General features: G+C 38.7%; 1 protein-coding gene across 1 annotated transcript in view; it reads left to right on the forward strand.

The window, feature by feature from the left end:
• LOC134586721 (ceruloplasmin-like) overlaps nt 1-14,465 on the forward strand; it is a 67,688-nt gene that overhangs the window by 36,613 nt on the left and 16,610 nt on the right. The window contains exons 7-12 of the mRNA XM_063442476.1: nt 73-212; nt 1,118-1,264; nt 6,328-6,536; nt 7,690-7,840; nt 9,525-9,740; nt 11,174-11,381. Coding sequence (XP_063298546.1) covers nt 73-212; nt 1,118-1,264; nt 6,328-6,536; nt 7,690-7,840; nt 9,525-9,740; nt 11,174-11,381 — 1,071 coding nt within the window. The remainder of the gene's footprint in view (nt 1-72; nt 213-1,117; nt 1,265-6,327; nt 6,537-7,689; nt 7,841-9,524; nt 9,741-11,173; nt 11,382-14,465) is intronic.

Below are 14,465 nucleotides of genomic sequence, written 5' to 3' on the forward strand. Positions count from 1 at the left end.
TTTAGAAGAAGTTCATTATATTGAGTGCAACAAATTTGATCAGTAAATTTTTGTATCTGCAAAATGTAACAGTGAGTCAGCGCCATTTTTTGAGCAAAATGAAGCACGGATTGGAGGATCCTACAAGAAGGTTCTTTATGTGGGGTACACAGATGCAACTTTTACAAAAAGGAAAGAAAGGTCTGAAGAAGAAGAGCATCTTGGACTACTTGGTAACACTAGTGTACATTATGTTTTGCAATCATTATATTTTTGAAAAATAGGAATCAAATAGCCAACAATACGAACAATCCACAGCCTTAATTCTCATGTTAAAGATGACAATCTATGTATCCTATACATTGTGCTGGACAAATTGCCCCCAGATTCATATGTTCATGTATATTTCTAATAATAGAGAGTATAAGCATCCCAAAAAAACATCTGATTTGGTGACATAGTAAGAAATTTACTTTTGTTTTAGTTTCGTGTATATAACTTCCCTGAGATTGTTGGTCAGAAATCTTTATTATATTGTGCATTTGAAGACACATATTACCCCACAGTTCGAGCAGTCTCTGTACCATCTGGCTCTGACCACCACAAGGTGAATAGGAGCAATTGTAAAACTTTTTTCATGTCATCACATATATAGAGAGATCAATATTAAATAAAGTAGACTGTGTTGGCTGAAAAAACCTACACAATAAAAAAAAGTTGATTATTTCATTAGTAAAAGAATACTGTATTGAGCAATAGCTGAGACTGACTGCAGCCATGTCATTGTTTAAATTAGCATAAGATACATAAAAATTGCGGTATTGATATTCACTAACCTCTGAATGATTTTGAGTCATTTGCATGACTAAAGTTCACTAAGAGTCAAGCGAAGTTGAAGTTGGAACCGCAAGATTGGTTTTAGAACCTTTTAGAATATTATTGAAACCTTTCAATTTGCAATATTTGATGGTAGACCTGCAATTCTATACTGATTTACCTGAAAGCACTAACAGAGCACTAACAGCAGACATCTACAGCAGTGAGTAAAAATAACCCTAAAAATAGCTCAGTAATAGCTCAGTTAATTTGATAAATAACTTCTTCTTTGATAACATGTATTTTTTTTTTTACCAAACAGGACCTATTCTCTTGGCACAAGTAAAAGATATTGTCAAAGTAACATTTAGAAATAATGCAAGCAGACCATACAGTATCCAAGCACATGGAGTGAGCTACACCAAAAACATGGAAGGAGCTTCCTATAGAACCAGCAATATTTCTGAAGGTGAATGATGTTTTTATTTTATTTCTGCAAAGATTCTATGCAAGACATTATACAAAGTACCAGTAGTTAATTTTATTGTGTGTACAGTTATTTTACCGAAACTGCCCACTTTAAATGATTTGACCATCAGAGAAGGACTAAGATCCCATGAGGCCCTAGTTTGGGCCCCAGTTTATTCTTCACATAGAGATAGTTACAAGGGCCAAGCAAATTAATGATTCTGGGGCCCCTGTCTAACACCTGGGCCCTTGGTGGCTGCCTTAGGGTTAATCCTTTTCTGCAAATAAATCATATCCATTCTGATTACAATGGTAGTGGTGGGTTTAATCATTCAGAGGTATATATATGCCTATGGTTATATACTGTGAGCAAAAAAGTGGAATAGTGGTTGATGGAAGATACATCAGGCCTGATTTGCTAAAACAGCAACCAGAGAATTTTCAGTTAAATGCCCCAGGGAGAGATGTTAAAGTTTGCAATATACATTGCTGATGCTCCTCAAAGCACGGCATGGGTCCCTGGGGCGGAGCATTTGGAGAGCAGGGTGGGCCAATGCTTCAACAGCACTAGTTGCTGTGTAACAGACCAGAATTTGGATTTGACTTAGTTAACTAATTGGCACTCACCTGTAGCTGGTCAATTAGCAGACAGGCCTTTCACCCCTTAAGGACACACGATATGTGTGACATGTCATGATTCCCTTTTATTCCAGAAGTTTGGTCCTTAAGGGGTTAAAAGAAGAGATCAGTCTGCTGCAGAGTGAGGGAGAAAAAGCCAGCTAGGAGAGCTAAAGGAGAGAGAACAACAATTGTGTTTACTGCAAAGCTATTTTGTTTTTTTGGAAAATTGGTAAGTGGGAAAGCCACCCAATTACAGATAGTGATTTATGTCTAGTAAGAGCTCAAGTAAGAGCAAGGAATTTTGCTTTGTTTATTATTATTTAAAGCAGATGGTTTTCCCTATCAAATAAAAAAGGAAAACCGAACTGAATGTGTCCTGGACTTTGTATACCCTATAAGGCTGTGGTTTATTGTAAGATCTGTGACAAAATCCTACCTGTAAAAGAGGTGGATTGTTACAATACATACATGTGTTTTGTTGTATAGATATGAAGATTATACATATTTTCTCTAAATAATGTTCTCCCTTCTATTTTTCACTTTCACACTAACTTCACTCATTACTAAAATATCCCTATCCTTCTGCTCACCTGTCCCTGGCAACACCATCTTCATTACTTACACTTTACTCCCCTCCTCTTTCTATTCCTCCCATGCACTCTACATATACCTTTCCAGCCTATCTCCTCTAACTCCTCAAAATCCTCTATATACATACCCTCCTACAAAACGTTCAAATCCTGCTCCCACCTTTACTTCCTTTCTATCTTTCTGCTCCTAGCAGCTAGCGATGTCTCTCCAAACCCTGGTCCCATCTCAGCAAACTCACCACATACAAACTCAAGAAACCACACCAATCTCATACCCATCTCATGTTACTCTTACTCTAAATCCTCCTTCAATACTGCCCCCTGGAATGCACACTCTGTTTGCAATATTACAAAATCCACTGCTGTCCACGACCTCTTCATCTCTCGTTCCCTAGATTTACTACCCTTAACAGAAACATGACTCTCCCCTTCTGACACTACTACCCCTGCATCTTTATCTTTGGTGATCTTCAACTTACTCACAAACCAAGACACTCTGAATGTAAAGGTGGTGGTGTAAGGTTTCTCCTCTCACTACTCACTGCTCCTTCAAACCTCTACTCACCACCCCCTTCGCTCTCTTTTACATCATTCGAAATTCATTCAATTCACCTTTACAAACTCTTCTCTAACATTGCCGTTATTTATCGCCCCCCTGGTGCTCCTCTACTCTTCCTTGAACACTTTGCTGCCTAGCTACCCTACTTCCTCTCTTCTAATATTCTATCCCTAATTCTCGGGGACTTCAATAATCCCATTAGCCCACCTTTGACCTCAGCAGCCTCTAAACTACTTTCAGTTACTTCCTCCCTATGGCTATCGCAGTGGGCTAATTCTCCCACCCATCTAGCTGACAATACCTCATCTTCTCTTATGCATGTACAGTATCTAATATCCGTATCACTCCATTTCCTCTATCTGATCACCACCTCTTATCGTTTGCTATCGAGTACCCCCTCACCCAACAGCCTAACCCCTCTCAACTAAGGAGGAACCTTAATTGTATTGACCTCCAGCAGCTGTCAGCTGATATTGGTTCACAATTGCTATCCATCCCTTCCCTCTCCTGTCCCTCACTGACCATCTCCACATATACCACTACCCTCACCTCTGCCTTGAACACTGCAGCCCTGCTCCAAACATGCACCTTCAGGAGGGCATGCCCCCAACCGTGGCATACTAAATCAACACGCTACCTGCAAAGATGCACCTGTTGGGCTGAATGCTCCTGGAGGAAGTTTCACACCCAGTCACACTTTCTCCACTATAGATTCATATTGTGTTCATACAGCGCAGTCCTTGCCCTCGCCAAACAGTCATACTTATCCTCTCATTAGTTAATGCTCCGCAATCCCAGGCATTCTTTTGACACCTTTAATTCTCTTCTTCGCCCTGCTGTGGCCACCCCTCAAACTAACCTTAGAGCCGATAGCTTTGCATGTTACTTTACCGACAAGATTGAACAGCTAAGGAAAGAATTCTCCCCACCTTGCCTTTCTCTTTCTCAACCACACATAGATTATGCCTTTCCTACCCTTCAGACTTTCTCTCTGGCTGCTGAACAAGAGGTGGCTGCACTTCTCCTTTCCTCTTGCCTCACCACTTGTCCGCTCGATCCTATCCCATCTCACCTTATCAGATCACTTCCCCCTTGTCTTGCGTCTTCCTTAACACACATCTTCAACTGCTCTCTCTCTTCTGGCATTGTCCCTGCTGACCTTAAACATGCCACTGTAGTACCTATCCTGAAAAAAACATCTCTTGACCCATCCTCCCCCTCTAACAATCATCCCATATCCCTGCTCCCTTTCTCCTCAAAGCTACTGGAAAGACTTGTCTTTATCCGTATGTCCCACTTCCTCAATTCCAAGTCTCTCCTTGACTCTCTTCAGTCTGGCTTCTGCCCTTTCCACTCTACTGAGACTGCTCTTATCAAAGTTACTAACGACCTAATCACAGCTAAATCCAAAGGCCACTACAACATACTAATTCTTCTTGACCTCTCTGCTGCCTTTGACACCATTGATCATGCTCTCCTTCTTCAAACTCTTCAATCACTTGGTCTCTGTGACTCTGTCCTCTCATTCAGCGTCTCCTTTTCTAATGATATCTCCTCCCCTCGTCCTGTCTCAATGGAGTTTCCCAAGGCTCTGTTCTATTATCTCTTTATACCGCCTCTCTTGGCAAAACTTACTACCTTATTTGGATTCCACTACCATCTGTACACTGATGACGCCCAGATATATCTCTCCTCCCCGGACCTCTCCCCTGCCATCCTGCAACGTGTCACTGCTTGCCTTTCTTTCATCTCTGACTGCATGTCCTCCCACTTTCTGAAACTAAATCTCTAAAACTGAGCTCCTTGTCTTTCCTCCTCCTAATTATGATCCTCCTCTTTTGCCCTCCCTTCAAATTAGTGGTATCCATATAAGTCCATCCTTGCAAGCGCGCTCTCTTGGCATCATACTTTATTCTGGCCTCACCTTTGTGCCTCACATCCAGTATGTTGCCAAATCCTGTAGATTCCCCTTTCTTACGCAATGTGCTACCAAGGAGCTTGTTCATGCTCTAGTAATTTCCTACATGGATTATTGTAACCCACTCCTAATTGGTCTTCCCAAAAGCCGTATTGCCCTGCTACAATCTGTAATGAATGCTGCCGCCAGACTGATTTTCCTCTCTAGTCAGTCCTCTCACACCTCACCCCTCTGTCAGTCCTTACATTTCGCTAAATCAGCTCATCAGAGCAGATTTAGCGTGCATCACCGATTGCACTAGGGGGTGGAGTGGATTTTTATCTAATATTAGGGTCATTTTTTTGTGGGATAAGGGGTGCCCTTGAAGGCACAATAGGGACAGTAATTGTGTTAATTCCTTTCCTTCCCTCTCCCCCCCCCCACCCCCCCACCCCCCCACCCCCCCCCCCCCCACCCTATCCTGCTTTACATTCGGTTAACTATAGGGATTTCTACCCTCAGTGTCAGTTTCCTTAATAGATATCTATCTCACAGACGCTGATAGCTACTATTTTTTGTTACATTTTGGATACATCCCTATAGCGACTGAGATACTTAGTTGTTAATAGAATCAGTATTATCCCTGGTGGCCACCCAGTAAGTACCTATAATTCATTTTTTTGTTAGTTGATATTCTGTTACCAAACAGTTTAACTGACATATGATTTAGTGATTTACACTATATCTGTCTAAAGGATCTTTTACTTTTTTGGTGCAGTATGGACCAGCCTCTGTCATTTTATTTAATTTTTGTTTTTTGTGCATGTGTATTTAGTACAATTAGTTCTGTGTTGTAGTAGTTCTTTTTTGTCTTATGAGACCTTTTAGGGATTTATACTTTTATTAAAAGTTACGTTTTAGTGTATATATAAATATATACTTTTTTCCAGTATTCCATTACCATTATAGTAGTTTGTATCCTCTGCCCCCTCTCTTTCTTTTAGTTTATTTATTTATTTATTATTTATTTCTGGTATTTATAAAGTGCCAACAGATTCCGCAGCGCTTTACGATTAATTAGTTAAGCATACAAACAGATAACCAAGCCTTAGGTTTGGATGTTGCTAAAGCATTGATGTTTTACAGTTTTCAAGCGCATAAACGTATCATGAGGCACATAATTTGACAGCTTAATTCTAAAGAAACAGATTGTTTGGTGTTTGAAACATGTTTGTTGCCAGTATGGCCATAACAAACCATCCATAGCTACAGCAGTGGAATGGTCACTTAATTCTGACAGATAATAAATGTGATAAAAAAATACAGTAATTTACAGCAACTATATAAACTAATACCAATAAAAAATATATATTTTTGTTTGTTCACCTTCACCATAGAGAACAAGTCTCCTACACCTGCTTCCCATGTGGAACCTGGGGATACATTCACATACGAATGGTATATACCAGACACTTTTGGTTCCACCCCACGTGACCGGAACTGCTTACCATGGCTGTACTTCTCATCTGTGGATCCTATTAAAGACACCAATACTGGACTAGTGGGTCCTTTATTAGTATGCCGCTCACTTAAAAATGACAAACAGGTAAAAATAATGCGTTAATAAACAAAGATTGGAATTGTTTCTGTTATATATACTGAAGGTGGCCGAGGGCCTACAGGCTTTTGCAGCTCTAGACGTAAGCATCTTGTAAATGTAAATATATTGTCTAATTAGATATGTAGCTTTTTAATGGTCAGATATTATTTATTTATTGATAAAATATTTTACCAGGAAAGATACATTGAGATTTCTCTCGTTTTCAAGTATGTCCTGGGTCCACAAAACATTGCATTGATACAATAGGATACAATAAAATACAAAAACAATATTAATACACAATATATACAAAATTTAACATAGAACAGGTAGCAAATATATAATCAACCATAACATGTGCATTCTGTTTTGGGGTATGTAGAGAGGGATCTCTTAAAGGACTTTAGGCTTGGGGAAGATTTGAAAGTGTGCGGGAGGTCGTTCCATAATATATAATGGTCAGATATATTTTCTAAAGATAAATATTTTGATGAACTTGTAGATCCTGTCACTCCTTCTAAAGCCTAAGAGACACTAATCGAGGCTGGAGCTGATCCATTAATATTCCGTGACATTACTGAGATAATTAGTTTGAAATGTGTCAAGAAAATGTTGACAAAAAACAGCATTTGTTTCGTACATATCTACAGTTTCTTTGCAGAAAACGAAAAGGCAATTGTTTTTCTAGAGGCAACTCTGATTGTACCATTGTTTTTAATATGTTGTGAATAATATCTCAAAACCTCCTATTTAGTTCAAGCCCATATATAAAGCCGTACAATGACTTTTCTTAGCTCAACAACAACGTGATTTCATAAATGAAAAAGTGGAAAGATATTTACACTTGATACTAGGATTGCAGAGCAGGATAGTCATCAAATTAAAGAGTTTTTTTTTTCTTTCTTTGAAACCGATGTAAAAGATGAAGACTTAAACAATATGGTTTATTGGCTATGGTTTAGTTGACATCATCATTATTATATTTAGTAATACAGATTTAATTTGAAATCATTGGCTGTGAAATTGTTTTTCCCCCTTTCTTTAAATAAAGCATTACTTTTTTTTTTTTTATTCCCATTTTCTGTGAGTACTTTGAAATGCTAAATGTAAAAGTTGTGTGTCTATTTTCCAATCGCAAATTCTTTTCCCACCTTTGCAGGTTGGCATAGATCACCTCTATTTTCTTTTGTCAGCTGTATTTGATGAGAACGAGAGCTGGCTTTTGGATGAAAACATACGTTTATTTACAAGCAGTCCAGACAAAGTAAACAAAGAAGATCCAGACTTCCAAGAGTCTAATATGATGCACTGTAAGCAATTAAAAATATATATATATTAATTTATTAATTAAAAAGAAATGATGGGCAGCTAAAAGTTGGCCATGAGATAAACACAAAATTCACTTTGAATTCCTGACAATTCTGAATTTATACATATATGTATACGTATATGGAAAAATAAATATAAGTATAGTTATAACATGAGACCCGGTAAGTGATGAATAAATAGTATGGATATATACCCCTCAAGAACTGCTTACCGGCGAAACGAGCGTCGGGGCTCAGTATGACACCCTATCCTGCATTAGTTACTCTTTACTCGAGAGACTTTGGCTATTACTTTTGCAATGCTGATTATGTTAGCTAAAATAAGATTTATAGAATTCTAGCAGGCTGGGGTGTTGCGATTTTGGACACTGTGGCGGTTATTTCGTGCCAATACTGGACGGTATAGTTTCTACCTAGGTATGTCTATACTAGCTTGCTTATTTCTACGTCTTACCATTTTCTTAAACCTTCTTTCACTTTTATTTTTATTTTTTGTTGTTTTACAGTTAAACTAGAGTGTTCTCCTATATCCAAGAATCGTAGGTACCCTCGAAGGCACAGATTAGGGATCTAATCTAGATAGTAGTCGCTGACCTTTAGTCTCACATTAGACTCTGTTTATACGATATATGAGTGTTTATTTTTGCTCCACTTCCAGGTTCGGCTCAATAATTGGGGTTTTCTATATAGATTCTATCTGCATTACTATTCACCCTTTTTATTGGGACCATTTAGGTTATATTCCCCTTTTTTGTTCCCTTCCTGATTTTCGATTACTGTGTACCTTTTCAATTTACTCAGACTGTCGCAACAGTGTTTCTAATGTTGACTTACTGGGTGTTCACTCTTCTGCAGGGATTCTAGTCGATATATTTTTATACACTGTTGCCACCTTGTGTTTTGTTGCTTTTGTATTATCTAGTATGGGTCACCAGTAGATACAGACACCGACGCCCTCATATTACACATTTGAGCGTCCGAGACACCCTCATATTAGACATTGGAGTGTCCCAGCAACCATTCTCTAGTTTATTCTTTTTGAGTTCACTTTGTCTTCCCATATTTTAGTTTTGTTTTGGTTTATTTAAGAAGTGTCTTTCCCTTTTTTAACGAATACCTGATAAATGACATGTTTTTAGACTTCTACCCTATATTATCTTTAGGACAGTAAACGCTCATTTTCCTTTTTCGACTCTTTTAGTTGTTGTCATACCGACACTCATTAGAGGAGCTTCTGCAGCACAGACCGAGTAAAACCCAGTCATGTGACATGGAAAACATGGTTCAATGCTTTCCTATGGGAATGTTTGAATATATGTAGTGCTTGCACTACTTGTCGTGCATGTGTATTAGGTCCCCCATTGCTCCTCAACGAGGAGGCTTTATTTGGACTGCACCAGAGGAGTTCCTGCCTCCTTCAAGATGGTGCCTGGGGAGGAGAGGTGAGCAGTGCTATGGGAGTGTACCAAACAACTACTACCAAAGGGCGGAGGCCTATTACTACTAGGGACAGAAACACTATAACGTTAGGAATACAGATTTCTACTCCTAATGCGCTAACGTTCCTTTCAATAATTTGATTCATACTCTATCCCTTTCATACTCTCTGAAGCCACAGTTGGACAGTTCAATGGTAATAATTTTCTGTTTTGTATACTGCGTTCAGCTATCAATGGTTACATGTATGGAAATCAGCCTGGTCTGGAAATGTGCACAGGGAATTCAGTTCTGTGGTATGTGATGGGCATCGGGAGCGAGGTAGACATGCACGGAATCCACTTTACTGGAAACACTTTTACAGATCACCATTCTGGAAGAAGAGATGTAGCAAGTGTTTTCCCACACATTTCTATTTCAGCTTTCATGCGACCTGACAATGCAGGTAAAAGAACACAAAGAGAAGATTTTTGTTAAACTGCTAAATACTGTGTAATATAGAGAGTGGTGCAGTGTAACATTGGGGCAATAGCAGATTGTGTTTAATGTTTATATAACATACCTCTCCATTAAGAGGTATTAAAGGAATGCTCCAAGTGCCATAATCATCTCAGCCTGTGCCAGGAGTGCAGGGTAAGTAATCAAACCTTGCACACGCAGTTTGACAACTTACCTATGGTCCAACGGCAGTGCCAATCACAGCCTCTTCTGTGGACTGTCATGGCAGCTCCGTGCAGAGAGCGTCTGGCTGCATAAGAGGAGCTGACCAGCACAAACAGTTTGACTACTCACCTTGGGAGGCATTCATGGCATCATGATCACTACAGTGGGCTGCAGTAGTTATGGTTCTTGGAACATTTCTTTAAATTGGGGCAGGGGGTCAGTAGGCCTACGGGTGTGTGCCAGTTACACCATTTGCATGACTGGCAATGCCCAAAAGTGGTAGCTCAGCCAGACTGGCAGCCTGTCTAGTGCGTTTGGGATGTCTCTAGCTGCAGGAGAACCTGAGGCAGTAGGACAGGAGGCAGCATTTTGGATGATTCTCCCAAATCTATGACAGTTGGGTGGTATGGTATACGATTGATAGGGTAATGTGTATAACTTGCCTGACCAGGATTTGTTTTTAATTATAGGATATTGTGAGGTTTATTCACTGAGCTTAGAACTGTTAATAAATGTCAAACCAAATTGCTAAATTTTAGGCTAAAATAAAAACATCCAAGCACTTCCAAAACTTCACTTTTTACAGACATTTTTCCATTCAGTTTTCTATTCACTTTAATTTGGTGTTCTGTACTCTAGTGATACATTTGGCAGACTCTCCTTTTTCTAAACATCACGTGTTGAATCATGTAGGAAAAATCTTAGGTTATCAAGAAGACTCTTTTTACCAGAATTCATTAATAAGTTGGGCTGGCAGGTTTATCTAACATACTGAGATATTGTGCAACGTTTATGTAATAAGCACTTAGATACATACACACTTACTTATATACATGCATACATAAATTAAGTATGCAACACTCTGCATATTATAATTGTGAAAATCATCAACTAAACAAATAATCAACACCCCAATTTGTGACGTGTTACAGAAAACAAATTACATCTCTAAGGCTGAAATTAATTAAAGTAAGAATTGAAAGCAGGGGAAGGCAGTATGAATATGCATAGAGGCAAATGTCAATTGACATCTTAACATGGAGATTAGTTGAGTACTGTGTTTCAAATGTGAACAAAATAAAAAAAAATACTTAAATAGTTACATCCAGAGGAAGGCAAGAACATAGGCCACCTGTTTTAAAGTCTAAATTGCATGCGATACACATGTACAAACATTGTACCAGAGATGTGTAATGGAAATGCCTTCTTCCTTAGGTGTTTTTGATGTGAAGTGCATGACCACGGACCATTTTACTGGTGGCATGAAGCAACATTATCGGGTTAAAGATTGCAGCAGCCAGAAGAAGTCTAAAATTGTAATCCCATTTAGACAGACATATTACATTGCAGCTGAAGAAGTAGAATGGGACTATTCTCCAAATCGCACTTGGGAACATGAGAGACATAAACACCATGACGAAAGGTACTCCTCATAGACTCTATAATGAAATAATAAAATACGGCTTTCGAATACCAGTGTGCCAAGTGAGGGAGTAGTACTCTCGTAGCCAATTTATAACTAATTTTCTGTTAAATAAATTATGAACATTTGGTGAGAAAAAGACAGATATATAAATTAAAGTAGCACAGTAGGCACTATGACCTCTCATTAAAGTGGTTATTGTGTGTGGACATTCCTTGCACTATCCCACAGTTCAGTGTCCCAGCGTGCCCATGATTCTCCCTCCACTGGCGGTAGATATAATGCAGAGTAACATTCCACATTAGCCATACCAGTTCATACCAGCAAAGGCCGCAGTTGAGAGCGCTCAGCTGCCATTTTCTGCTTATCACTGGCTAATGTGGAAGAATTATCTTATTAGCAGATATTGCCAATGCTTAGAGACATTATTCAGTGTTAAACTATTCAGAAAGGGTTTAACACTGATCTGTGGGATGGTGCTAAGAGATGACAGGTACCATAACCACTTTAATGTGATGATGTAGTCATGGTATTTAGACTGCCCCTTTAGCAAAGTCTGATAACTCCTAGTAGAAAAACAGGATCGTATGAGTGCAAAGAAGCAAAATAGCCTTAGGATGAAAAAGCAACCGTCAGCCTAATTACGTTATATAATACGGTACATCCCCAAAAGGGCTGCTTGTTCACCCTTAGGCTGTTTCACTTCTTTGCATGTTTGTCAAGTGGGAGATGCAATGTTTACATTGGCGGGTTACTTCCTCTTCTTGTCAAATATTTTATAGAAATATTACACACAGACACCCCCACACAAAATCCTCCCCTCTGCCTGTGACATGATTACTGAACACAATGGTTAATATAATTATCACAGGCAGAGAAATACAGTATTATAAAACATATCACAGGGACCCCAAAACATGCAATAACCCCATAAAAATATATCCTCGGAACCGGGGGATCTGGGTGAACCACATATCCAAAATTCACCCAGATCCGTTCAGTAGTTTGGAAGATACGGTTTAATGCAGATTCCGCAGAACATGTACAGGCTATATGAAAAATAATTACTGTTAATTGTGTCCCCTTTTCTGTAGTTTACAACTACTGAACGATGTCTTTGTGCATCAAATACCGGCGAGATGGCACCATGTAGAAAAGTCAAAACAGTGTCTGTGAGTTAAAATGGCCGCCATCCATTGTTCTCACCATGTGCTTCATCCATTGTTCTCACCATGTGCCTCTGATATATGAAATGGTGGCCACCCAGTAACTCCACAGTATGTCCCCAGATGGTTCTTAAAGGGCCAGCAACAGCATAATAAAATACAATATGCCCAAATCAGTTCCTAGAAGGGCAATACATCCCAGGGTCATAGTCGCAGGGCAGGAGGCTGGCAAACAGTCCTCTCCAAAAACCAGTGGCGAGGTCACTTTCGCCACAATATATATTTAAATTCTACATATATATTTACATTATATTTTTACATAATTAAGTCATTTGATTAATTACAATTTGAGGGACTTGCCTGACAAACCAGACAAAGTCCAGAGAATTTGGTCCGCACGTCCTATATTTAACCCTGTAACTTTCCAAGACACTATAAAACCTGGACGAGGGGGGGTACTGTTTTACTTGGAAGACTTTGCTGAACACAAATATTAGTGTTTTAAAACAGTAAAAGATATCACAACAATAATATCATCAGTAAAAGTGTCATTATTTGCATTTTTCACACACAAATGGCACTTTACGTACAAAGGAAGAAAAGAGGTAAGGTCTCTCCTGGGATAAATTTCCAAATTAGGTCATAACCCTGGGTAATATACAACAAAAAATACAAACTACAATCCCTAACTACATAGAGAGAGAAACCAAAGTGAGGAAATTCCCATAACAAATTAAACTACTGATTGCTAGGACAAAGGATCCAAGTATGCAAATGAAAAAAAATATATTATAGGGATGAGATTAAATATGAGATTTAAAAAAAAAAAACTACATAAAGCCTCTATAATTTTGGGAAAATCCTTTATTAAGTATTGGAGCATGGTAAAGTGGTCTATTAACTAAATGACTAAGAGAGAGGAAGATAGGAAAACTGCATTAATATAAAAATTATAAAGATTCTTGTATAGTGCAGGGTGGGGGAGAGAGTCCTTTGAAGATCAGTGGTTTAAAAAGACAACCTTTAGAAATGCTACATAAGGAGCAACAAAATAAATGGAGTTACTCAATATTGTGAAATACTAGGTAGCATAGATTCACCTATGACCGTCTAATACCCTTTAAAAACGCTACATAATATACAAACAAGTTATTATTGATAGTTTTTGAGTATTTTAATGTAGTTAAATTCTAGGTAACATAGATTATACTATAACTGCTTAATACCTTGGGATAAAAGATCCCTACATACCACATTAACTCGATTAGAAATAAGCAAATAAGACAGTTAGACATAGAGCTGCAATCTCTTCAATACGGATTCTAACCCTGCATTATTTTTTAGATTCCTATTGCTCCCTCTTAGTACCTATTTAAACAAAATAAATCCCATACCCTCGTGCTTCCCAAAAATAATTAAGCCTAAATCATAATGCTAACTACAAATAACCAAAGTCAAACATTTAAATTTAAAAAAACGCCTGACGCGTTTCGGCGCTAAAGATGTTGCGCCTTCATCTGGGGCTAGCGTTGAATGACCTCCCATAGCCTGCTTTTTGAAGGGAAGGTGCTAAATAGTTGAACAAGCCTCTAATTATTTTAAACCAATCAAATGATATCAGGGGTTTGCTAAATCGTGAGTCTATTCCCCTTATGTTAATTTGGGGGTGGGCTTGTGACGTAACGGCTCTCACATCCATAAGATGGGAACGCCTTTGTTCATTCGGCACACCCCCTACATTTAGATTTGGGAAGGTGGACTGCATATTCCATCATACAGAATGTTCTCCGCCCCATTCATCCATCGGCCAATTGCAGTGACGGAAAAAAGACCGTAGGCGGAAACCAAGTCAGAGTGTCCCCGCCCAGCTACAATGGCACTGGGCATTATACCCCATTTTGCCTTATGATTTTCCCAC

The sequence above is a fragment of the Pelobates fuscus genome, chromosome 2 (assembly GCF_036172605.1).
Source record: "Pelobates fuscus isolate aPelFus1 chromosome 2, aPelFus1.pri, whole genome shotgun sequence".
Taxonomy (NCBI): domain Eukaryota; kingdom Metazoa; phylum Chordata; class Amphibia; order Anura; family Pelobatidae; genus Pelobates; species Pelobates fuscus.